The sequence below is a fragment of the Lissotriton vulgaris genome, unplaced genomic scaffold (genome assembly GCF_964263255.1).
Source record: "Lissotriton vulgaris unplaced genomic scaffold, aLisVul1.2 SCAFFOLD_2001, whole genome shotgun sequence".
In the NCBI taxonomy this organism is placed as follows: domain Eukaryota; kingdom Metazoa; phylum Chordata; class Amphibia; order Caudata; family Salamandridae; genus Lissotriton; species Lissotriton vulgaris.
The window spans coordinates 389,682-417,632 of record NW_028248739.1 but is presented as its reverse complement, the minus strand read 5'-3'; the positions used below and the strand labels follow the sequence as shown (position 1 = coordinate 417,632).

Genomic DNA, 27,951 nt, shown 5'->3' with positions numbered 1-27,951 from the left:
CGGAGAACTGGAAGCAAGCCGAACTCAGCGCCCTCCTGAAAAAACCCACCGCGGACCCCACGGACCTCAAGAACTTCCGACCCATCTCGCTCCTCCCGTTTCCTGCCAAAGTCATCGAGAAGACGGTCAACCAACAACTCTCAGCCTTCCTCGACACAAACGGATCCCTCGACCCGTCACAGTCCGGTTTCCGAGCAAACCACAACACCGAGACCGCCCTCATCGCAGCTACCGACGACATCAGGTCTATGCTCGACATCGGGGAAACCACCGCACTCATCCTCCTGGATCTCTCAGCAGCCTTCGACACGGTATGCCACCACACCCTGATACAGCGCCTCAGCAACATCGGAATCCAAGGAAAGGCCTTGGAGTAGATGGTCTCTTTCCTCGCCGGTAGAACCCAGAGAGTCCGCCTCCCCCCGTTCCGGTCTGCGGCTACCGAAGTCATCTGCGGCGCCCCACAAGGATACTCGCTCAGCCCCACACTCTTCAATGTCTACATGAGCCCCCTCGCAGCCATCGCACGCAAACACAACCTCAACATCATCTCCTACTTCGACGACACGCAGCTGATCCTCTCCCTCACCAATGACCCGGACACCGCCAGAGCCAGCCTCCAAGAAGGAATGAAGGACGTTGCGGAATGGATGAAGCTCAGCCGTCTGAAACTGAACTCAGACAAGACGGAAGTCCTCATCCTGGGACCTTCCACCTCGGCCTGGAACGACTCCTGGTGGCCACCTGCCCTGGGCACCGCCCCCGAACCCACAGACCATGCACGCAACCTGGGCTTAATCCTGGACTCCACCCTCACGATGACCAAGCAAGTCAACGCCGTCTCATCATCCTGTTTCAACACCCTGTGCATGCTCTGAAAAATCTTCCGATGGATCCCCACCGCTACCAGGGAGACGGTCACCCAGGCCCTCGTCACCAGCCGCCTAGACTACGGAAACACCCTCTACGCCAGAACCACAGCCAAGCTCCAGAAAAGACTACAGCGCATACAGAACGCCTAGGCAAGACTCATCCTGGACATCCCCCACCACTGCCACATCTCTGCCCATCTGAAGAATCTGCACTGGCTCCCCGTCAGCAAGAGAAACACATTCCGGCTCCTCGCCCACACACACAAGGCTCTCCACCACACGGGCCCCATGTACCTCAACAACCGCCTCACATTCTACACACCAACCCGCCAGCTCCGCTCCGCCAGCCTCGCCCTCGCCACCGTCCCACGAATTTGCAAAACCACCGCCGGAGGAACATCCTTCTCCTACAAGCAGCCAAGACTTGGAACTTCCTCCCCACCCACCTCCGGCTGACCCAGGACCACCTCGCTTTCAGGAAACAACTCAAGACCTGGCTGTTCGAGCAGTAGCGACCCCCCCCCCAGCGCCTTGAGACCCTAACGGGTGAGTAGCACACTTTACAAGTTCCCTGATTGATTGATTGATTGATTGATTGATAGTGTGTGATTCACTAAAGTATAAGAACTATATTTTATTAACGTGATAAAAAATTTGCAAATGATGAACTCTCACGTTATAAAGTTTACTGTTAATCATTTGTGAACATCATTTGTATGAGAGAATAACTAATGAGATCTATCAAATGGTAAGATACTGACTATTATAGTACATTTTACTGAAATCTACTTCTTTGTGTGGAACCGTGTGCACAGAAAATGACAAAAGAAAAGTAGGTGCCACACAACTCTATTTAATAATGCTTCAATGAAACTTATAGAGAATGTACTTCACCTATATAACAATATATTTTGTCCAAAACAATATTAAAATGATATTAAAATGATGTGATTTGAAATGTATTTAATGTTGGTAAATACAAAAAGTTATAAGTACCCTATATTGTCACACATTATTTGTAATCCTAATAAATGTTCCTAGTTGCATCAGGAGTTTTACTGAAAACAAGGCATCTTCATATTCCTTTATGAATGAATTATATTAGCCTAACTTAATAGGGGCCTGGATACATTCACCAAGTGTTCTGCCTTGCTAAGCTCACTGTCTATGAGAAATTTCGCCAATATAACAAATTATGTGCAACAGTGTTTTCCCTTATTGAGTTTACTTGTATTGAACGAAAGATTTTGCTAAAATTATGTTACGATCTCTCTAATACGGTCTACCCTAAAATGAATTTCATTTCACACGCTGAAATGCCAAATGTGTTTTCAACGTGCGCAATGAAATTAATTTTATTTATTTATTTATTTAAATTACTCCGATCCGCCGTGAGCCGGACTTTACTATCCCCCACTGTGCCCCTCCCCGCCCCGCACAAGGCAGCACACATGTAAAAAGCAAAAATGAGGAGACATAATGCATGTCTCCTCATTTCGTCAACTTAAGATCAGGATTTTCCTGGTCTTAATGTTGGCGCCGCCTCCTATGTACGCCAACCTTGTACATAGGGGGCAGAATCAAATACAATGGGTGTTGCGGTGGAACACCCACCAAAATACCCACTGCACGGCCCTTTCATGCTAACCATAGCGTGAAAGGGTGCCTTATGTACAAGGCAGCTTTAAGCCACGTTAAGTGGCTTAACGCTGCCTTGTACATATGGCACTGCCCCTATTGCCACCAAAACGTCTGTAAAAGTGAGGTTGTGGTGGCGATAGGGGTTTGTAGATATGCCCCTCATTTTTTAGGGCGAAATTCAGATGGTGTGTGTCATCCAGGACTACATGATAGTCTGAAGAAATTATTGGAAAATAAAACTTCAATTTAAGTTGGGTGTCTTCAGCATACTGATGAAAAAAAATGCTAGATTTTTTTAATGTTATCTCCAAAAGGACCTTGCCGCAGTACTAAATAGGTTAATACTAATAAAGGAAACCATTAAAATGACAAACTATTTATTTAAATTCAATTTTTTTAAAAAATTATTTCCAATGCAGACTTTTACTTCAAAAAACAGAAACATGCAGAAAAAACTCCAAAAACGTGAGAAGACCAATGAAAATGTAAGTATCAAATTATGTCTATACAAAATATAAAGTAAGCATAATATATAGAGTATCTTTAGAAAAATATTAGATTTAATTTTTTTACATTTATATATGTTATAACCTGGGTCTCTAGTTGGCAGTGGTCTACACCCTGTCCAAGTAGGGAACCTTGCTCTCAGGGCCTGCTCTAGGGCGGTGCGATCGGTGTCACCGCACTGGGCGTTGACTTAGGATGGGGGTGTTATTTTTGAAAATGTATTTTCTCATTTTAAAAGCACCTGCTGCTGCTTTCCTGGCTTCCAGCAATTTTCAAGCATCAATTAAAATGTCAGGATCACTCCCATGATTCAATCAATCAATCACATCATTTGTATAGCGCACTGCTCACCCAGAGGGGTCTCAAGGCGCTGGGGGGGGGGGGAGGGGTCCGTCACTGCTCGAAAAACCAGGTCTTGAGTTGCTTCCTGAAGGAGAGATGGTCCTGGGTCATCGTAGGTGGATGGGGAGGGAGTTCCATGTCTTGGCCGCCAGGTAGGAGAAGGATCTTCCTCCAGCAGTGACTCTGCGGATGCGTGGTATGGTGGCGAGGGCGAGGCTGGTCGATCGTAGCTGGCGGGTGGGCGTGTAGAAAGTCAGGCGGTTGTTGAGATACTTGGGGCCCAGGTCGTGGAGAGCCTTGTGTGCGTGGGTTAGGAGTCTGAACGTGATCCTCTTGCTGACGGGGAGCCAGTGCAGGTCTCTCAGGTGGACGGAGATGTGGTTGTGTCGGGGGATGTCCACGATGAGTCATGCGGAGTCGTTCTGTATGCGCTGGAGTCTTTTCTGTAGTTTGGCTGTGGTTCCCGCGTAGAGGGTGTTCCCGTAGACAAGTCGGCTGGTGACGAGAGCCTGGGTGACCGTCTTCCTGGTTTCGGTGGGGATCCATCGGAAGATATTGCGGAGAATGCACAGGGTGTTGAAGCTTGATAATGAAACGGCGTTGACTTGTCTGGTCATCGAGAGGGAGGAGTCCAGGATGAAGATAAGGTTACGTGCAACGTGCGTGGTCCGTTGGCTTGGGCGTGGTGCCCAGGGCAGGGAGCCACCAGGAGTCGTCCCAGGCGGAGGGCGATGATCCTAGGATGAGGACTTCCGTCTTGTCTGAGTTCAGTTTCAGGCGGCTGTTCTTCATCCACTCGGCGACGTCTTTCATCCCTTCGTGAAGGCTGGCTCTGGCGGTGGCAGGGTCGTTGGTGAGGGAGAGGATCAGCTGGGTGTCGTCGGCATAGGCGATGATGTTGAGGTTGTGTTGGCATGCGATGGCTGCGAGAGGGCTCATGTAGACGTTGAAGAGGGTTGGGCTGAGTGATGATCATTGTGGTACGCCGCAGATGACTTCGGTGGCCTCGGATCTGAACGGGGGGAGACGGTCTCTCTGGGTTCTTCCGGCGAGGAACGAGATGATCCACTCCAGGGCCTTCTCTTGGATTCCGATGTTGCTGAGGTGCTGTACTAGGGTGCGGTGGCAGATAGTGTTGAACACTGCAGAGAGGTCCAGGAGGATGAGGGCCGTTGTTTCCCCGTTGTCGAGCAGGGATCTGATGTCTTCGGGGGCTGCGGTCAGGGCGGTCTCGGTGCTGTGGTTGTCTCGGAACCCGGACTGCGAGGGGTCGAGGGATTCGTTCATCTCGAGGAATGCGTTGAGCTGTCTGTTGACGGTCTTCTCAATGACTTTGGCAGGAAAAGGGAGGAGCGAGATGGGGCAGAAGTTCTTGAGGTCGGTGGTGTCCGCTGTCGGTTTCTTTAGGAGGGCGCTGAGCTCGGCATGCTTCCAGCTCTCCGGGAAGGTGGCGGTGTTGAAGGAGATGTTGATGATGTCCCTGAGTTGGGGTGCGATAATGGAGTCGGCCTTGTTGAAGACGTGGTGGGGGCAGGGGTTGGTTGTGGATCCGGAGTGCATGGTGTTCATCGTGCGGGTGGTGTCTTCGGTGCTGACCGGGGTCCAGGCGCAGAGGGTGGTGGTGGGGGCCGCTGGTTCGGTAGTTGGGTGCGTGGTAGGTGCCCCGAAGCTGTTGTGTAGGTCAGTGATCTTGCGTGGGAAGCAGGAGGCGAGTGAGTCGCAGAGATCTTATTTGGGGGTGATGTCGTTGTTTCCAGCACTGTGGTTGGAGAACTCTTTGACGATGCTGAAGAGTTCCTTGCTGTTGTGGGTGTTGTTGTCCAGTCGTTCTTTGAGTGTTGTTCTTTTGGTGGTGTGGATAAGCTGGTGGTGTTTGCGGGTGCGTTCTTGAGGGAGTCATGTTTTCTGAGGTCTGGTCGTGGCGCCAGGCTTTCTCGAGGGTGTGGCAGTTCTTCTTGGAGTTTTTGAGTTTGTCAGTGAACGAAGAGGCTTTCTTGCTGCCGGGTCTGCTGGGAGGGTTTTTCAGTGGTGCGAGGTCATCTGCGCAGTTGGTGAGCCACTGTGTGAAGATGCGGGCTGCTTCGTTGGGGTCCGTTGTGCTGGTGGGAGGGTTCTGGAAAGAGACCAGAGGTTTTTCTAGTGGAAGCTTTGTCTCATTCTAAGGTAGTGCAGAGGGTTAAAATGATGCTGCTAAGAATGTGTACCATGCAGATAACGAACTGCACATAATGTAAATAGGTCAGTGGGTTATTGCTTCTGTAAGAGTGCTCCTTTTGTTACTTTTGGTTTATAAGTCAAATTATACTATAGAACATTGAGCTATTAACTGTCATCAAAGAGCTGCATGCAAACTGCAAGGTATATATTAGAGCTATAAGTTTCTTTTTGCCCAGTCTTCCATCATCCTAATCTTGTGAAAAGGGTGCATTTGGGTAGAAACAATTCTTGTTATTAAAGAGTACCCCTAACAATGATGTTACGTTTTAAATTCCGAATTTGTGCTTTTCCAGAATAAGGACTCTTAAACTATATTGCCTACCAGTATCGAAGACATGTGACTCATACATTACACCTTGTAGTCCTATCTAATGTAAATTTTCCTAATCACTGATTTACACACATATGATTGTCTCTGTGCAATGAGTGTGTGATGCAAAGTGCTCTGACATCTTACACTGGTGTGAGTGGTGCTACAAAACTAAATGAATCTGAGAGACAGTGGTTATAGAGACTTGAGAGGCACTGTTAAAGGGCGGTGGTGAGGGAATCCGTGGATGAGGTGGTCATTGGGGGGGTGCCAACAGACATTGTTGCACAGGGCGCCACCAGCGCTCAAGCCGGTCCTGTCTGCTCTAGTCAGGATAAGTAAGTTACACACTTGCTCACCCCCTTGGTAGCTTGACAAGAGCAGTCAAGCTTATCCCCAGAGGCAATGTGCAAAGTATTTGTACATGCACACAAAGTTACACAATGAAGACACCACAAAAGTACTCCACACCAGTTTAGAAAAATAGCCAATATCTATCTGAGTAACACCAGAGCAAAATGTCAAAAATCCAAATCAAGTTATGTAGTCTTAAGTATTTAGCAAAGTTTCAGTTCTTAAGAAAGAATAGCTCTAACTGGGGCTACAGGTCATGCTTGACCAGGACAAATACTCAAGTTCAGTCCAAACGCAAGGGAACCGGGCCAGATACAGGAGTTAGCCAGACCCTAGCACAGTACCTTGAATATGTCAAAAATGAACGATAATGCAGTGCGCAGGGAGGGTGAGGCATAGCGAAAGCAGGTTATGTGTTTGTTTCTTACTGTTGTGCAGGGTCGTTGCTACTCAGGGACAGTGCATTTTGCACATGAAGTGAGATGTTACTGTAGCAAGTGAGGCATTGGTTCCTGGAGGCAGTGCTGGGTTGTTGCTAACACCCTGGGGCTTTGTGGCAACCATAAAGCGCAGCGCTGCCGCTCTAGTTACAGAGGCTAATCCCACAATGGAGAGTCTCCAGTTAGCAGACGGAAGGGTTATCTCCAAAATAAATAAACAAACTCGGCACACTGCAGGCAATTAAAACAAGTGCCAGCAGAGTGGAGGAGAACTGTAGTTAGGCACCGCTGCTTCGGGACTACACGGAAGTTAGCATAGGATCAACAGCCAACAGAAATCAAGATAAGGAAAGCAATACCACAGGTAAACCAGTCGCAAGAGGAAAAACAAATTACATGGAGGTTAAGCCAACATACAGATTATTTCAGGTCTCGCTGAGACAGCACATGCAGAGCATGCGATGCCTTACACGAGACCTAAAAACGGTGTGCGAAAACTTAAAAATAAAAAGTTTCAAAAGAGTGACCACGACTGTAGAAACAGTGAATCTTCAATGATCCAGCTCTGAAAGCACTTTATGATTCAGCTGAAACATTGTCTTAAAGCGCAACATTTGGATCCATTCTGCACAGAGATAAACATGCCCCGCTCCAGCTGGGTAGATAAGGATGAGCCCAGATACAGCAGACGTGGCAAGAGAGGGAAATTGGGTCGTGGCTAGTTCGGTGCTAAATTTATTGTGGTTAGCCAGGTGGTAAACACAGTAGTGCGTGAAAAACGGCCCAATAGCAAAAGTGGCATTTACAGCTCGGTGGTAAAGGCATCACAGGCCGCTGATTGGTAAACGCCTGAACACTTATTGGTGGAAATGCTGTTTTAACCTTAGAAGTAAAGACAGTGAAGGAAGTTCTGTAGTAAAGTCGGTGAAGACAGATTTAAGGTAAAGACAGCTCAATGTGCAGCTCGTGGGTCACTGCACAATGACACGCTTCTGGTGCTGTGTCCTTCCCACCCCTCCGCCCCTGTCACCCCATGAGATAAATTGCTGGTGCTACAGATACTCGCTGCATACTCATTTAGGCTAGATTACCGGAATCGACAGATCGCTGGTCAGATGGTACAGGACCATCTCATGATTTTTCCCTTTAAAATGAAAAATAGGAGACAGAAATTGAGACCTCTTGGCAGTGGGTAACGGATCTGCCCCGGAGAGCTGTATGGGTCTTTCAGTAGTGTTACCTGCACCGGTGAGAGCAGTTTGGGGTCGTCCACGCAGTCTGTCGCCGTCCCGGGGAGGCAGTGTGGGGTTCTGTTCCGTTGTTGCTTGCCTGGGAAGCGGTATAAGGACTTCATGACCTTTTCTGGATTCTGTGCACTAAGTAACCGGCTCCGAGAGAGTTATAGTGCTCTGGGTAATATGGAGGTAGCATGGGGCCCTCTTCTGAATAATGCTGAGCGTTGTGGGGTTTTGGCTTTAGCTTCAGGGAGATGCATGGGGTCTCTAGGAAGTACGTAGCCTAGTCTGAAAGTGTTAAGGGGCTCTAAGCAGTAAGGTAGCTGCGGGCTGGGCCCCTGGTAGTATTTAACTGGCCAGTGCAGTAGTATGGAGCGCTATACATTATGGATCCGGCTCGGGCAGTGGGGTGGTATGTAAGCACGATGTGTCAGTCCGTCAATATTTTTAGAAAGACGAGTTACCCTGTTTGTCATCATATAGACCACCTGCCAGTTTTGCTTGATCGATTCTGGCTTTCTATGCCTGCGTGCCTCTTGTTCTTGACTGCCTATCTGCGTGACCATTTCTTTTTCCTGCCTTTTGCCTGCACGTCTTTCTCAACACCTTTGCTTCTGATTGCCTCCCTTTTTGGCTTGCCTGCAGGCAGACAGGCAAGTCAAACAGGAAGGTGTCAGTTGACCACTAAACTCTCTTTTCGCATGCTTATCTGTCAGCCTGTCTTGTCTCCGTTTCCCGCGTGTGTTTGAGTTTGAGTTTAAAACATTTGTAGAGCGCTCGTACACCTGGCGGTTTCATGGCGCTATGAAGTACTGAGCCCGAAGGGGCAAGAAGATCGGGGAGGATGGGGAAAAGGACAGTTATTGTGAGAAGGCTTGCGAGAAAAGAAAGGTTTTGAGCGCCTTTCGGAAGTGCGAATAGTGAGTGGAAGATCTAAGATGTGGGGGGAGAGTTCCAGAAGGCCGGGGCAAGTATGGAAAATTTCGTGCCCCCCTACTTTTTGCGCCTGAAGCGGGGAGCTGTCAACAAGTGTTGGGTGGATGAACGAAGTTCCCTGACAGGGGCATAGGCTTTGATTTCTGAGGAGATGAAGTCGGGGCGGTGCCGGGCCGAGCCTGGAAGGTGATACATCCCATCTTGAACTGAGCTCGTTCTCGAATAGGGAGCCAGTGCAGGGATTTGAGAAGCGGCGTGACATGGTGGGATTTGGGCAGGTTATAGACCAGGCGGGCGGCCTGGTTTTGGACCAGCTGTAGTCATTGCATACTGTAGGCGGGCATGCCGGAGTATAGGGCGTTGCCATAGTCTAGGCGGGAGATTACCATCGCCAGGACAATGAGCTTGAGGGCCGAAAAGGAAAAGAATCGAGAGACTTTACGGATGGTGCAGAGAGAAAGAAAGGAAGAGGACACCACCGAGCTGACCTGGGAGTGTAGAGTTAGTTGGTCATTCAATTTAATCCCCAGAGTTCTCACAGAGGAGGAAGGAGAAGGGGGGGCCTAGAGAAGGGGGCCAGAAGAGAGGGGTCCAGGGACTGGAGCAACCACCTGTCAGAACCAGCTCAGTTTTGTCAGGATTTAGCTTCAGGTGGTTGTAATTCATCCAGTCCCGGATGAAGATCATAACAGACTGGAACTTGGTCATGGACTCAGGGGATGGGGACAAAGTAAAAATAAGCTGCAGGTCATCCGCGTAGTTATAGACGGTGACCTCCATTTGCTGGAGGGCGAAAATGAGAGGGGCAATGTACAAATTAAATAAGAAGGGGGAGAGAGAGGAGCCCTGGGGGACCCCGCAAGGTACTTTCCGGAAGTCTGCCGAGAAGTCGCCCAGGCGCACAGCCTGGGTGCGGTCCCTCAGGAAGGAGGACAGCCAGACCAAGGCCGAGCCTCCAATCCCCGCCGCTCTGACACGAGAGAGTAGGATGGAATAATCAACCGCGTGTCTGTGATTGCGCGCTCACCTTGAGAGTACGTTGTTCTACTGCACTTTGGTTAACTGAACAGTTGGCGCTTTTGTGATTGATCCCCTGCCTGCCTCGCGCTACCTCCGAATCCCTGTTAAGCGTTTCCCACAATAACTCACAGTAAAAACAGTGAAAGTATAAGTGCGCCCATGAAGTGATTACACGCGCACATCGAGTGCCCCCTTACCCCACCAATTTAGCAGTTCGAGGGCAGCACAACAATGACCATAGATTCTCAACTAAGCTTCCCTGACATGAACACACTGACTGCCAAAGGCAATACTGACCACTCCCTCTGCCTCTTCTGTAGGTGCACGTGTGGCCAGAGCCAGTTTTGACCTTCTGAGCAATCCGGGCCAACATTGTCCAATGACTCTCTGTATCTTCTCCAGAGTGCCATCTGACCATTGGAAACCAATGGAAACCAACAATCCTGGATAGTGTTCAGTTATAAACACTGCCCCCTTGTGTGCCAAGGACGGTGCACGTAAGCGTTCATAACAAACACCATGCGCGTTTTCTTTGCGGTTAGTCGCATGTGAGGTTGCTGTTTGTGTATTTACGGTTGTTGTGACTGTAAAGGCCTTTTACTGTCTGCATGTTTGCGTGCCCGTGTATGTTTAAATATGGCGCCGTAATTTATTTTATGTGTACCCTTGTTTGTTTACCTGCACACGTTTCTGTCAGCACGTGAGTTACTGGTTCTGTGCAAGATTGTCTGTGTTATTGCTGTGTGAACCGGTGAAATGGTGGTGGCCTTTTGACTAATGATACGAGTTTCCATAATATACAACAGTAATCGCTGTGAAAAGGCAGAAAAACTGGCCGTTATGTGTAACACACATGGGTTGTTTAAAAATAAAAATAATATACCTATTTATTATTATTATTCTGGGCTTACACCATCTTAAACCTGTGTAGCAGACGCGGCCGAGCACTTTATCAACATTTCGCGATAGCCGGCAGAGAAGGATGCACCCAGTGTGCTGTGGCCTTCTCTGATTCTCTGATTCAAACAAGCCGGGCTGAAGACGTCTGGAATGCCAGAAACCAGTCCTCGGAAGCTTGTTTCCGGTCCAGGGAAGACATGGCTTGGCAGTTCGGGCTGGACTGTTTCCATGAGGCACAGGGTCAGACTGATTTGCATATAGCCATGTCTGAACTGAGGTGGCAGAGTGGGCTAAAGAACGGTGATGGATTAAACCCAGATCTTTTGACTGGGTGTGCGTGTTTGATTGATTCAGATGCTCCGTCCATCATTCACCACCCCCTTTTGAACCGCTTTTGGCCGCCATAAGTGTGGCAGGGTATGCTCAGACGTTAATCCCTTGCTCACTTTGCCACTGGATTCAAGCAAGCCGGGCTGAAGACTGCTGGAATGCCAGAAACCGGTCCTCGGAAGCTTGTTTCCGTTCCAGGGAAGACATGGCTTGGCAGTTCGGGCTGGACTGTTCCCATGAGGCACAGGGTCACTCTGATTTGCATATAGCCATGTCTGAACTGGGGTGGCAGAGTGGGCTAAAGAACGGTGATGGATTAAACCCAGATCTTTTGACTGAGTGTGAGTGTTTGATTGATTCAGATGCTCCATCCATCATTACCCCCTTTTGTACCGCTTTTGGCCGCCATAACTGTGGCAGGGTATGCTCAGACGTGAGTCCCTTGCTCACTTTGCCACTGGATTCAAGCAAGCCGGGCTGAAGACGGCTGGAATGACAGAAACCGGTCCTCGGAAGCTTGTTTTCAGTCCAGGGAAGACATGGCTTGGCAGTTCGGTCTTGTCCGCATGGTTGTCATTGACACCGTGGACTTAGGAGTGAGGGGGGGCAATAGAGAATTATGTTTGAGAAAATTAGAATCTCGCTACATAATTGACTTTGAAAGTGTTGTACTATATGGATTAAATACCAGTGAGGAACTGGCAATCCATCTGCTTAAAACATGAATTTTCTTGCAGTATTATTAGTTCCGCAGCTCTGTAGTAATTTTAACTTTTATATAAGCATGGGCGAATTTTGCGAATCTGGCGTTCGCAAATTTGCGTATTTGCGAAATCGCAATCCGCAAAATCCGCGAATTCTTGCGAATTTGCGGATTCTTTTGTTTTTATAGTGTTCGCAAGGGTTTCTGCCAGTTCGCAAGGATTTTGTACCAGTTCGCAATTGCGAACTTACTTGTCGGCACGCAACGGTCGCGACTATGTTGTTTCTACGTCTGGTTCATCATCACAGGTTCACAGCACCCTCTGTTTCAACACTGCCACCCTCTGTTTCACCCATGCCACCCTCTGGTACATCAATGCCACCCTCTGGTTCATCATCATCACTGTAGATTATGGGGGGGAAAAGCAAGCACACCTGCCCTGCTTCAACTGACATGAATTAATTTGGGGTTGATTTATTAATGTGTCACTGTTTTAAAATTCCAGTCTGGCACCTGCTTCCTTATCTGTAATTTGCTTTCTGTTGCAGTGCATTTTTTTTTTCCAGGACCTTTGTGGCCTACTTGTAGCTATTGTATGATCCGGCTGTGAGGTTCAGAGCAGGGTCATACAATTGTTGCAACTAGCAACTGAACTCTGGAGGGGCCCCAGTCAGGAAGCACTACAGGGAATGGTTACTAATGATGAATTTGAACTTTTGCACCTGCTGAGTGCTTTCAGTTCAGCAAAACTGTTTTTCTGCAGAACAGCAAATGTAATGCCCCAAACAAACTTACTTGTGAAAGTTGATTTCTGATCCCAAAGTGATCCAAAGAAAGTCAAAAGGCCTCAAATCCAAAAAAGGGCAGGCAAATGTCAACCTGAGGAGTTATTCTGATAAAAATCATAATTTTCAGAAGGTATATGCTGCTTGCTAGTGGATTTCTTGTGCAGAATTGCAAATTTTGTAATTTCGCGAGTGCGAGATTGTTGCTGCCCGCCGCACCTACATGTTTGCAATTGTGAACTTACGTCGCAAAATTGTATCACCAAGAAAAAAAAATCCGCTGCGTGCGAATTTGCGGATTTTCGGTAAATTCGCGAGCGTTCGCGGATTGCGAATTTACCAAAAATCCGTAAAATCCGCGAGCGGAACGGATTTTCCGCCCATGCCTACTTTTATATTCTTTTAGGGTATACCTCTACTATCAACATCGTTTTAAGGTGTGAACGCATGGATTTTTGTCGACTGCATACCAAAGAAAGTTGATAGCATTACTTCAAAATTGAACTTTACATGTATACATATGTACGCTTGGTTATATTTGGAAGACAGTTACAATGAGTTCGGTCTGCCCACTGGGGCGATAGGTCTGATTTACTATTGTACTTTACCGGGACATTTTAGGCCACCTATGTGCAGGCATAATGTAGGAATATCAGCCAGATCGTTATGACTTAGCTCACTTGGGCTTTATTATTTAGGTCATGCCAATATGTATTTGTTATATTATGTGTCATAAGATTCTATGGGACATTGTGTATATATGTACATATATTGATCATTTGAGATTTGATTCTTCCCCCTTGTACATGTAAGTTTCTAACAGGCCCTTGCATCACGTGAATTAGACTATTACTGTGTTTCAATTCTAATTTAGTGGCAGAATTAGGCCTAGCCAAGCCCACTCGGGCACAACCGTGAAATGCAGACTACGTTAGTGTTTTCCATCAAGCTTTACCAACTTTATTACAATGATTTTGCGATGTATTACGACATATTATTTGTATAGATATATGTATACATTTCTTTGTCGGTAGCATATTAATTGCTTCCAGAGAGTAACAACCATTTTTCGCTTGTACATTTGTATGTAACAACCATTACTTGCTTGTATATTTGTATATATGTAGATTTTGCATATGGTATCCACAACTCATTTCATTTTGGCTGTTATAAAATGGCTGAATTATTTTCTCACACAAAGGGTGCACTTGAAACCCAAGTCCTGTTTCTACTACTATGGATGTAGAGGTTTAAATAATGTGGCGACTATGAGTCTTCTAAAGTGTGACAAAGGTTTAATTGCTGAAACGCCTTGCTTTTCTTGCCATTAAGGATATTATTCTTCTTCACACGAAGGCCTTTAGAGTTGTTTGTGTACTACGAACACAAGGAAAGATTTGATGTTCAAGGTAACGTGTTTTTTGTTACATTGGTGTTTTTTTGTGAGGTGCGCACAGACAGTGTGAGCCGATACGGTGTTCTAATTTTGACTGCACATGTACCTGCCGGTTGCACATGTGCCACGCTGATTACCACTACATGCCCAACTTAGTGCCTGATTCACCCCACTTGGTGGTGCATGCTTTCTTTGACCTTTGGTTCACTAGACGCACTCGCATTCGGTGACCACATTGTGGGCGTCAACTACGTCTAGGCACACAGGCGGATTTCCTCTTACATGGGATATAAACTTTACATGGTCTACCAAAGGTTGTTGAACATCAGTAGTGGCTTATCAGGCTCTGTCCACACACTTCTACACGGTGGAGAATTTGCATCCTTTGGAACACATTGATGTATATTTTTGTACATGTTTGGATGTAGCATTTTGCTTTTCATTATTATATACAGATATACTGTGAACATTTGCAACATTACTCTTTAGTTTTCGACTATACATGTATATACTATGATTCCTTGTATTGATATGCTACTACATGATGGCCGCCACATCCACAATGCTTTGTACCATGTATTTGAAACCATAGTCCACTTTTCATGGAAATGTCCAGAGTCTCATGTCTATGTATAGCATTGTTTCCATGAAGCTCATTGTGTGATCAAGAAAGTTTTCTTTCGAAACGCGTTACTTTCAACATTAAATCTTTCCTTTCAAACCGAACCTGAGAGCGCAAATTATTGAAGCTTTTTCTGGTATTGTGATGCTGGTATAGCTCTACCGACACTTTGTGTCACTGAACCACGGGTGGATCTTCCTGGGCTCCCCAAGCATGTAATTGAGATAAGAAATTTGCTAGGGGAAGACTCTCTCAATGTTCTATTTGTCACCGAAACATGGCTTACTGATAGTTCTGGGCCAGATATTCATCTTGCCCTCCCACTAGGCTACCTAATCCACAGACTTGACCTGATAGGAAAAACGGGGGGCAGAATTGCCATTATATTACGAGATGCTTTTAAATGCTCAACGACCCCACTCTCTCTATCAGGAATGCGAAAGTGTTCAATTTTATATATCTCTCTCCCCTTCCTGTACCTACTCAGGTGTTCTGGTATACAGACAGCCAGGCCCCTGCTCCAAATTTTTAGAACCATTCCCAGACACCCTAGCCAGCCTATCAGTATGGAAACTTCACCTAACTATGCTGGGTGATTTCAACATTCATTTTGATGCTCTGGATGCCCCCACCACCAAAAGGCTGCAGGAGCAACCGGACCCCATCGGGGTCCGGTTACAGAGGGAGTGTGCAGGTACTGAGCGGGTGCCTAGCAGTGCAGGTGGTGTGCCATTGTTGCTACCACCCCCTCCAGAGACCTATGGTGTAATTAGTGATTACACCCCATAATAAACTTGGTTCCTCCCAACACAAGGGGTGCCAGACTAATACTGTTTTTAAAAAAAATCACAGTTATAACCTCTGGTTAAGGTGGGCCTTAGCGCGCCCATACCGCCGAGGATTACACCCTTTTCTTGGTCCTGACGAACGCCTTATTAATCTTTCCACATAGGCAGAAACATGTTGACCACATTTTAGTGGATATTGCTGAACAATTTATTCAGTATTAATGTCCTACACCTTGTTTTTATACATGTCTACTTGGCTCCTAATGAAATTTGTTTTTGACAAAATCGAGACATTTTTAAATCTCTTTCACTAATCACTGAACACACATTACCAGCTCTGCAGTAATTCTGGCGTTGAAGCACACCAGGATGGCATTCGGCCTCTCCTTGTGGGACCCGATGATGAAGCATGTCACCAACTAGGTTGGTGAGTGAGGGCTTTATTAAGAACTTTATTAAGAACCTAGTTGGATTCTACTGTTGTGCTCTACTTCCAAAAAGGCACACTCTTTCGTTGTTATGATTATATTTACCTGAGGGACTCGAGAGTGCTCCTCATACAATTTCCCTCCCTCTCTTGTTGTTTTCTTTGGATTTGAAGGCCCTGCAACCAATTCAACTGGTTATGATACAAACTCACGACACAGGACATATTTTAGACCTCATATTTAGTAATAACCCCCAGGTCACGATACATGACGTAATCCCAGTGCCATGGTCCGAGCATCACCTCATTCTTTTCAGACCACCCAAACATGCTAAACAGGATAAGGTTAATGCTGTACCTATCGCCACCAGGAACTGGTTGAGGCTTGATTATGAAATCTGGTCAACTACCCTAAAGAACACTATCCCCAGCTTTGCTGGCAGCATAGAGGAGGACTCCCAGCAGTGGGGAAGCTGAATTGGTAAGTCGCTGGATACATTTGTCCCACTGAAAAAAATATTCCATCAAAAACATCAGACTAAGAAATCTCCATGGTACAACAGCCACCTGTTGACACTGAAAAAACAATGTAAAAGACTGGAAAGAGACTGGAGAAAGGAGCTCGATCCAGACCTTAAAGTGAAATACAAAACCTCCAGTAGATCTTATCAAAGTGAACTAAAAAAGGTACAGGCTCAATTTTATGAAGAAAAAATCATTCAGGCTCTTAAGTCGCTGAAGGAACTTTTTATAGTAGTCAAAACTCTGACCACCCCTCCTTAAAATAGTGGTTCTCCTCAGGCCTCCAAAGAAAGATGCAACAAAATAGCATCCTTCTGTCATAAGAAAGTAACAGACATTTATGGCCTTTTACAGAACACCGCTGAACCTACACATGAGGTCTTAGAGAAGGTCAGTGAGTTAGCTACAGCCCCAAGCCTATCACAATGTCCCAAACTTATGGAAGATGCAATCCTCAGTTTGTTACCGTCCACTAAATCGGGATCTCCGTTAGACTCAACATCCACTCATGCCCTTCTAAAGGTGCCAGAGGCCATACTTGATCCACTAATGGTGCTAATTAATAAGTCATTGGAGTCCGGCATGGTTCCACAACATTGGAAGCATGCTGTAATCAGTCCTACTCTGAAAAAACCCCACCTGGGTCCAGACACACTAAGTAATTTGCAACCTATTGCCCGACTCTCTCTCCTCTTGAAACTCTTGGAGAAGCATGTCAACTGACCATTAGTCCATTATTTGAGGGAGAATAATCTTCTACATCCAACGCAGATGGGCTTTTGTGCCCAGCACAGCACAGAAGCTGCTCGCCTAGCAGTAACTGAGGAACTCAAAGCTCTATTAGATAATGGAGGGTCTGCCTGCCGCCATTATTTTGCTCGATTTCAGTGGAGCCTTTGACAGTGTCAATCATGTCATTCTAAAAAATAGATTAAGGGAAATATGAATCCAGGATATGGCGATGGACTGGCTTACCTCTTTCTTGGAAGACATATCCTACTAAGTAATGGAAAAGGACTGTTTCTCGGACCCCCTGCCAACTAGATGCGGGGTACCACAGGGTTTGTCGCTTAGCCCTTCTCTATTTAATATACATGTGAGACAGCTTGCCACTCTCGTACAGGAATTTGGAATTTCAGTAGTATCTTATGCAGATGACACCCAGTTGATTGTCTCTTTGTCCAATGGCCCCAGTCAAGGAAACCAACAACTGGCTCCCTGCCTGAACACATTGTCTCACTGGATGTCGAACTGTTGCTTAAAATTGAACTGAGAGAAGACTGCACTAATGATATTAGGCTACATGGCCATACCCAGACCACCATATAGTTGGCCTTCTTGCATGGGTAATCTGCCTGACCCCAAACCAGTTATAAAAAATCTAGGTATAGGGATGGATAGTACCCTTGCAATGAAATTGCAAAACAAATTGTCTGGAATCTGCCTCGGGCTCTTCAGAATGATTAGAAAGGTATTGGCCTCATCCCAGAGCAGCTAAGAAAAACAGTCTTGCAGTCACTCATAATCTCACGTCTGGACTATGGCAACTCCCTTTACCAAGCTTATCCAAATATGAGATAAATAGACTCCAGCTTGTGCAGAATGCGGCGGCGAGGGTCCTTCTCAAGCTTCCCAGTTACGTCCCTGTTAGAGAACCCCTTAAACAACTCCATTGGCTGCCAGTTGCTGTGAGAGTCAAGTTCAAATCGGTATGCATCACTCACAGAGCAATAAATAACAAAGGACTTGAAAAGCATAGAAACTTGATATCTACCTACTCTCCAACGAGACTACTAAGATCCACCCATCTACATCGCCTCCGCACAACAAAAATCAAAAGATCAACATGGGGGGGAACATCCTTCGCACACCTGATTCCAAGACTGTGGAACGAGCTCCCACCCGACCTAAGAGCATTGCAAAAGAAACTTGCATTCAGAAAAAAACTCAAAACCTGGCTATTTTCTTTAACTCACGAATGGGCCCGTCCTTAACACAGCACTCTCATCTAGCGCTGGGAAGCCCCCGGGCAGCCATGCGCTCTACAAATCCTAAACTAAACTCAGGGCAAGAGAATCATCTTATTTGCCATATAGGTAAAATTTTCCTCCCAACACTGCTTATATGCCTTTACTTAAGTAAGGGGTTACCACAGTTTCCGGCACATAAAAAACAATAAAGGAAGACATAGAGAGGACCAAAAGCCTGGGCCTTGCTTACTACCACATTAGGTATTCTCCATGATTCGAGTCTGGAGCGTTACTGGGTTTTGAACAATGAAATGATTACAGATAAATTATCGGGCATCATTTTTTAAGCAATCTTTTACACAACTCAACTTCCTTTTCCATTCGGCAATAAAGCAGGATATCCAATGTTGTTAATATTGTTGCATGCTCCATTCATATTACCTATATGTTATTACTGTGAACTTGGAAGTAAGGAAGGCAGCAATATCAGGCTGATAAATTCAGCTTTTAAATATAACAGCACTGATCAAGAACATGAGTGACTTATCGTCTCTACTTACCAGGATTAGTAAACATCTAACTTCTCTCAGTGATCCCAGAAAGCCCAAAAGAGAAATGATAGAAACAGCACCTCCAACACCGAGCAGAGCATAGGCGACACCAATTGTCAACGAATCTTCTGCATCTAAGGATACTGCACCAAAAAAAATGATAATAAAGTAACTAGTTAGTTAGTTGAATAAGGATCTGATTGTTTTTGCTTTTGCTCATATACTGCCACATGATTATTTTTAACATTCTCATCTTCTTTTCCTTTTCTGAGAAAAAATATTTATTTTCCTGCCACAACACTGTTACACTGTCGTATCTATTACACCATTAGATATCTACGTTTTCAACGTTGCCTTTTTCACTATTACATTTTTCTTTATTAACGTCATTGTTTTAGTTCTGCTTTATTTATATAGAATATAATATGCATTAGATTTATTTTGTATATTCAAAATGGCCGTTCAAATATTTAGCTTAAAATGCATCTATACAGTACTTGGTTCAAGATAATTCTCCATAGTGAATGCATGGTTGAGAGCAACTGAGTGCTATAAGTTAAGATGACTGCTGTTTTCTGGGTAGGGTGGGTGATGCAGTGCAAGTAATGATCACAGTGAGACTGGTTACCAATTTAGTCTCCTTAAGATAAGTGACTGGCACGTGTGGCAGAGTCTTTTATTTAACAACATTAAAAGATCATAGGGAAAAACTACAAATGGGCCACCGTAAGACTGTCCCGCCTTCCATTGTGCTGCACATGCACAACACTATTAGAAATTGCGTTAATATTTGAATGTGGGAGTAACACCTACCAATTTAATAAACACATTCTGGTAAAGTCATAATCTCTTCTCAACACCTTGCAGCTATGAGACAAGCAGAAGGTAATCCCTAGAGAAGTGGGTGGTAAAGTAAAGAAAACAATAGAATAACATTTCCAAAACAACTTATAAAGATGGAAGCATATTTATTGAACAAAACTACTATTAAAACAAGTTAAGAGGAAATGGAGATATTTATTTTTGAGGTTATAAGTCAAAAAGTACCTGTAAAATGTGATGCAGCATGATTTATGAAATCATAAAGAATGGCACATTCACAAATTAAGGAAATGAAAAGCTGAAAGTACACTAATCACAAGTTAGACACAGTGAACCTAAAAAGAGTTAAGTGTAGTAGAAGCACCATAAAAGCTTGCTTTAAAATGTGAAAAAAAGAAAACGTACAACTCAGGATGGGTCTCTCAGGTGCTGTGTTAAAATGGTTCACCCACTCCTACAAAATAGATCTCAAAGAGTCCTGATCAACCACGCCCTATCTGACCAGACAACATACCTGGCTGGCATACCCCAAGGTTCATCACTTTCCCCCACCCTATTCAATCTCTATATGGAGCCCCTGACTGAAATCCTCAATTTCTCGAACATCCCCTACCACATGTATGGTGATGATACGCAACTTTATATGAAAATTGCCACTCCCAACGACATCAGCACCCTCAATAACACATTAATGAAGGCACAACAATGGCTGACTCATAACCACCTCACACTCATTACACTCAAAACCGAATTACTCCTAATCTCTCCACCCAATCCCACCTCAGTCATCAAAGACTAGCTCCCACAGCTTACAGCCTTGAACTATGCCCCACATTTCATCGATTCATCAGGATCACTGACAGAACATCGACAGACAAAATATCGAGAGGACAAAATATAGAGGTCAAAATATCGACTGCAAAAATATCGACTTCCTATCTTCAAACAGGTAAGTACAAAAATATTGACTCCCAAATATCGAGTGTAAAAAATATTGACTGTCAAAATATCGAATTTTTTTAATGTCTTAAAAGTAACATATTAATAAATGAAATTAATTTAAACATATTTAAAATACTAAAATAAACGTAAAATTGCGAAAAAATTAATGTAACTTTAATAAAAAAAAAGGTTTTAATACATATATATATATATATATATATATATATATATATATATGTATATATATATATATATATATATATATATATATATATATATATATATATATATATATATATATATATATATATATATATATATGCATTATATATATATATATACATACATATTATTTACAAAACATATACAATATTTTTACCGTAGGATACCGAAAGGGTTACATTTACTGTAACGACTCCAGTGAGTGCAACAGTAGGTAAAGTGTTGGATAGCGTAGGTGTAAAAATTACTATTCCCACTCCAGAGAGTACAACAGTAGGGAAAGCGTTGGATAGCGTAGGGGTTAAAAGTACTATTCCAACTCCAGTGAGTGCAACAGTAGGGAAAGCGTTGGATAGCGTAGGGGTAAAAATTACTATTCCCACTCCAGTGAGTGCAACAGTAGGGAAAGCGTTGGATAGCGAAGGAGTAAAAATTACTATTCCCACTCCAGCGAGTGCAACAGTAGGGAAAACATTGGATAGCGTAGGGGTAAAAATTACTATTACCACTCCAGTGAGTGCAACAGTAGGGAAAGCGTTCGATAGCGTTGAGGTAAAAATTACTATTCCCACTCCAGTGAGTGCAACAGTAGGGAAAGCGTTGGATGGCTTAGGGGTTTAAATTACTATTCCAACTCCAGTGAGTGTAACAGTAGGGTAAACGTTGGATAGCGTAGGAGTAAAAATTACTATTTCAACTCCAGAGAACGCAACAGTAGGGAAAACATTGGATAGCGTAGGGTTAAAAATTACTATTGCCACTCCAGAGAGTGCAACAGTAGGGAAAGCGTTGAATAGCGTAGAGGTAAAAATGACTATTCCCACTCCAGTGAGTGCAACAGTAGGGAACGTGTTGGATAGCGTAGGGGTTTAAATTACTATTCCAACTCCAGTGAGTCCAACAGTAAGGAAAGCGTTAGATAGCGTAAGGGTAAAAATTACTATTCCAACTCCAGTGAGTGTAACAGTAGGGTAAACGTTGGATAGCGTAGGAGTAGAAATTACTATTCCACCTCCAGAGAGTGCAACAGTAGGGAAAACATTGGATAGCGTAGGGTTAAAAATTACTATTCCCACTCCATTGGGTGCAACAGTAGGGAAAGCGTTGGATAGCGTAGAGGTAAAAATTACTATTCCCACTCCAGTGAGTGCAACAGTAGGGAAAGCGTTGGATAGCGTAGGGGTTTAAATTAATATTCCAACTTCAGTGAGTGTAACAAAAGGGTAAGCGTTGGATAGCGTAGGAGTAAAAATTACAATTCCAACTCCAGAGAGTGCAACAGTAGGGAAAACATTGGATTGCGTAGGGGTAAAAATTACTATTACAACTCCAGAGAGTGCAACAGTAGGGAAAACATTGGATTGCGTAGGGGTAAAAATTACTATTACATCTCCAGAGAGTGCAACAGTAGGGAAAGGGTTGGATAGCGTAGGGGTAAAAATTACTATTCCCACTCCAGTGAGTGCAACAGTACGGAAAGCGTTGGATAGCGTAGGAGTAAAATTTACTATTCCCACTCCAGTGAGTGCAACAGTAGGGAAAGCGTTGGATAGCGTAGGGGTAAAAATTACTATTCCCACTCCAGTGAGTGCAACAGTAGGTAAAGTGTTGGCTAGCGTAGGGGTAAAAATTACTATTCCAACTCCAGTGAGTGTAACAGTAGGGTAAACGTTGGATAGCGTAGGAGTAAAAATTACTGTTCCAACTCCAGAGAGTGCAACAGTAGGAAAAACATTGGATAGCGTAGGGGTAAAAATTACTATTACCACTCCAGAGAGTGCAACAGTAGGGAATGCGTTGGATAGCGTAGGGTTAAAAAGTACTATTCCCACTCCAGTAAGTGCAACAGTAGGGAAAGCGTTGGATAGCGTAGGGGTAAAAATTACTATTCCCACTCCAGAGACTGCAACAGTAGGGAAAGCGTTGGATAGCGTAGGGGTAAAAATTACTATTCCCACTCCAGAGACTGCAACAGTAGGGAAAGCGTTGGATAGCGTAGGGGTAAAATTACTATTCCAACTACAGTGAGTGCAATAGTAGGGTATGTAAATACTTATTATTTTAAATATAAATAATATAAATAGTAACACCAATTTCAAATTAAGTAAAATATTTTACAATTGTGTAAAATATATTAAATAATCAATTTAAAATACAAATAAAAATTATTTAATAATAAAAATGACCTACTAATAATAATTATTTACCTATTAAAAATAAAATAATTAACAATTTGAAATTATTTTTAAAAATGAACTCAATAAATTATTTATTAAAACATGTAATTACTTACAATTAAATGACTTCAAAAGTTATTCACCTAAAAACAAACAACCCACTACAGAAATTACAGAAATTATTTTAATAAAATTAACATAATAATCAATTAATCAATTACAATAAATGTCAAAATATATATTAATTAATTACAAATTAATAATTAATTTATGATTAGTTCTAACTAAATACCTATAATTAAATGAACATATTTATATAATTATAATTAAATTACTTCCCACCCTATTCCCCTATAAACCCACAACCTGCTACAGAAAATAAATTACTAAAATTAACATATTTATCCATTAATCAATTAAAATGATTACCAATTATATTCTAATTAATTGCCAATTAATAATTAACAATGAATTCTAAATAAATACCCAAAAATTAAATTACATATTTAATTAATTATAATAAAATTACTTCCCACCCAATTCCCCTATAAACTCACAACCCACTACAGAAAATAAATTACTAAAATTAACATATTTATCAATTAATCCATTAAAATGATTTACCAATTATATTTTAATTAATTACCAATTAATAATTAATTAACAATTAATTCTAAATAAATACCAATGAATAGAATAACATATTTAATTATTTATAATTAAATTACTTCCCACCCTATTCCCCTATAAACCCACAACCCGCTACAGAATTATATTACACCAAAAATAAAAATTAATATTAACTTACCTTAAATTCGATATTTTTGTTGTCTATATTATGTCTAGTCAATATTATGTCCATTCTATATTTTTGATTCGATATTATGTCCATTCTATTCGATATTAAAATTATCTAGTCGATATTTTGGTAGTCTTTATTATGTCTAGTCGATATTATGTCCATTCTATATTTTTTACTCAATATTATATCTAGTCGATATTTAAAACTCGATATTTTGACTCTACACCGATTCATCAAAATCACTCAGAATTATATTTAACAACAAACTTTCCATGCAGAACCACATCAGCCCCTGCCACCAGAGGGGCCGATCACCATCTCCAAGTATTAACCCGTTCTGTGCGTCGGACGGCCAGGAGCCGTCTGACGTCACGGTGGGCGTGTGCGTCGGACAGCTCCCGGCCATCCTAGCACCCACCCATGGGGGAAGAGCTGGCACTCCCCCCATGGGCCACCCTTTAAGGTACTCCCACCTGGGAAGCCTTCCCTGCCTTCCTCTGCACCCCCTCCACATCATCTAATAATGTCAGCGCATGAGGCGCGCTGACGTCATCAGAGGATTCCCAACACTGTGGAATCCATTTGCTTCCAGCGCGTTGGGAAGAGAGGAGGTGAGTTTCTCCTTGGCGGAGGGATATTTAAACAAAAGAGGCATTGGGTGACAGGAAAGGGTTATCCATTCCCCTGATTCCTTGCTTGAGCATTCCTGCTGCACGATTGTGCGATCGTGCAGCAGGAATCACCACTAGACAACAGGGAATATATATATATATTTTTTTTTAATTGAATTACTGTTTGGGGGGAACGGCCCCTCAGGCAAGGGTCGTTCCCCTTACGGGGGCAATGTTTTTTGGCTTTGTCTGTCCCCCTCGGGGCAGATTTCGCCATTCTTTTTAAATTGGCCCTCTGGACCACTTGGGAATAATTTGTGGGGAGTGGCCCCTCAGGCAAGGGTCGCTCATCTTTGGGGGCCATGTTTTTGTCTGTCTGCCCCCATGGGAGGCCAGATCTCGCCATGTTTTTTTAAAATTGGGCCCACTAGACAACTGGAGATTTGTTTGTGGGGAGTGGCACCTTGGGCAAGGGTTGGGGAGCATTAATTTGGTTGTTTCTGCTCCCCTTGGGGGCAGATCAGCTGATTTTTTCTTTGTATGTCCACAAGGCCACCAGAGATTTATTTGTGGGGAGTAGCCCCTTCGGCAAGAGTCGTTCCCCTTTGGCGGCAATCTTTTTGGCTGTGTCTGCCCCCCTGAGGGGCAGATTGGCTGATTTCTTTTTTTATATGGCACTAGGCCACCAGGGTTTTTTTTATGTTGGGGAGCAGCCCCTTGGACAAGGGTCGCTCCCCTATATGGTTGTGGCCATTTTTACCCTCTTTGGGTGGCAGTTTAGCGGTAGGTTTGTAGGCTCATCTACCCCCAAGGGGAGCAGAAGCCACTAGACAACAGAGGTTTTTAAATGTTTGTGTTGGGGAGTGGCCTCAAGGGCAAGGGTTGCTCCCATTTATGGGGGTGTATATGTTATTTATACTCCTAGGCCCGCCTACTCCTTAGCTTGGCTGGTGGATTGTATGTGGACTGGTGCATTATTTGCATATGTGATTGTAATGGTTTTTTCTCCTTTTTATTCTAGTGTAAATCTTTTGATTCCTGTTTGCGGTTTCAGCAGTGGTTGTTCTGCAGTTTTGCGTAGTTGCATTTTTTTGGTAAGAAACATTTTTTTGTTGTATTTACTCCTCCCCCTGACCTCTGCAATTTCCTATACTAAGCCTGCCATCTGGCTGGGGACAAAGGATGAGGGGGTAGGTACTACTAGCATTCCTTACAGATATGCTCTCTCTTTGAGCTCAGTTTGAGTTACCCAGACCCCTCCTTATGACTAATGCTCCCTGTTTTTCGTTTTTACGGATGTTTACAGATAAATACAGACCAAAAAACAATGTGTTTTCTGTCTGCATTTATTTTTAAATGTGGATAAAAAATACAGAACATTGTGCTTCTTTTAAGTGACTCTCCTTGCTGTCTTTCATGAATTGTAGCCCAACAGCTGAGCAGATAGACAGCATGGGAATTTTAAAAAAAGGATAAAATGTCTTGTGTTGTTATGTAATTTTTGGCAGCTAAATCCCTACAGACGTCAAAGTATGAGTGTGTGTCTATTAGTTAAATAAATATGGAAATGTACAGTTTTACAACTTCATTTATACACAAAACACTAAATACATATGGATAAATATGATAACATTTCCCAAAAATAAATATGGATAAATACAGATGGAAATGTTAAAAAAAATACATAAAACCGGGGGCCCTATTTATGACTTATCCTCTGCAGCTTCAGAGGTTCTCTCTGTCAGATAACCCTTGCTATATGCGGGCACTTATCACCTCATCAAGGCAGCCTGGCTAAGCTTGCTAAGACTGACCAATCAGCGGGGATAACTTATTTTCTGTACCAGTTATGACAAATTCAACAGTGACAAGGTGTTGGATTTATCAATACCCATGTTTTAAGTCTTTGAATGACATTTTCCTCCTTTCCCAGTAATACTTTACTTAAATAAAATATTTCAATGAAAGCCTATGGAGCTAAGTATCTACAATGGGGAATAATAAAATGGGCAGTTTTATCGCACCAGAGCATATAAAAAATGTTTATAAGGTTCCTGCCTGTAGTTACAGGGCCCTGAGCCCCTGGCTGGGACATTCAGGGGAGACCTTGGGGGTGCCTGATATGTAAAAATAAGGTAGATTATCGATTTCAAAGTGCACATTTTCATATAATTTATTTTTAAAGACAGTCTGTAAAGCAAGGCTACCTTTCAAATGACAGCAGGCACTCAGGAGTGCACACAAGCATGCATGTGAAAGAAATCTGCTGGGCCTCTAATTTTCCATCACCTGTTATATTATAGGTAGTTTGAACCCCCTAGCCCTATTATATCCTAGGGACTTAGAGGGTCTGTCAAAAATAATTGTGAGAATTTACTTTTAAAGACAGGCTGCCAGGCAGGGATGTCTTTGGAAGGACAGCAATCACACAGCAGTGCATACATGCAATTATAGAAAATCTGTTGGGTCTCTAAATCTCCATGCCCTATTGTGTACTAGGGACGTATAGGTAGATTGCACCCCCTGCCACTACTATCTACTAGGGACTTATAGGATCTGTCATCTGCAATTTTAAGTGTACCCTATTACATGTACCTTTTAAAGCATAGCGCCTGCCCTGGGCTTGGTCATCAAAGCCCATGGCACAGTCAGAGTCAGTTACCACCAGTATCATTCAGGGGGTGGACAGGTAAAAGGACCACTTTTATTTCTGTCAACCACTTATTCACTGTCAGTGGCAAAAGGCATTCAGTCAAGCCACTGGAACTAGAAACCTACAAACAACATACAAACAGTGGGCACAAAGCCATCCATACAGAGAAAGAGACAAATACAGTACCCACTGAATGAATAATGAGATGCTGGCTGATGTGAAAGGGTGACTCACTGGCCTTTGACCATTTTTGTTAATCATGAATATCCTTTGTAACAATGTTTCTTGAGTGATTAACGCATCTGCAAGTATTAAAAATATTTTTTTAATTCCTCCTGGTCCATTATTATTGTTTTGACATACCTGTTCTTGCTGCCTTTGTTGTGAAGTTTAACTATCTTTTAGTACTTGCCATGATAGACTTTGGCACTCTCCCAAGTAGCTGTCTTTCAATCTCCTCAACTCTTTTAGATTGTCAGGTCGTTCTTTTCAATCTTTGACGGTTGTCTTCTTATCATCTGTTTGTTGCTATTCACTGCACTTTCTGCATCTCTTGTATTTTTGTTTCTTATTTTATTGAGTCAAATTGGCTTTTCTAAGAGTGGGGGCGGTAGGGGGTTGGATATATTAGCAAATTTACTGCACATTATTTACTATAATCTAATCTGTAGTTATATAGTTTCACTTTTACATCAATTTTTTCTTTGCTGGGGTGATCAAATGCTACCTTAGTTTTAAAGGGTTCAATGATCAGGAGGTGGCTATTTCTCATTGGTGTCTATCATTAACATAACTACACTTAGGGGTCGATTAGGATCGCGGACGGACTTGCGTCCGTCCGCGACCCCAGAGCA

General features: G+C 43.5%; 1 protein-coding gene across 1 annotated transcript in view; it reads right to left on the bottom strand.

The window, feature by feature from the left end:
* TSPAN19 (tetraspanin 19) overlaps positions 1-27,951 on the bottom strand; it is a gene marked incomplete at its 3' end in the record, with an annotated part of 75,175 nt that overhangs the window by 22,484 nt on the left and 24,740 nt on the right. Inside the window, exon 4 of the mRNA XM_086950164.1 lies at positions 18,878-19,011. Coding sequence (XP_086806290.1) covers positions 18,878-19,011 — 134 coding nt within the window. The remainder of the gene's footprint in view (positions 1-18,877; positions 19,012-27,951) is intronic.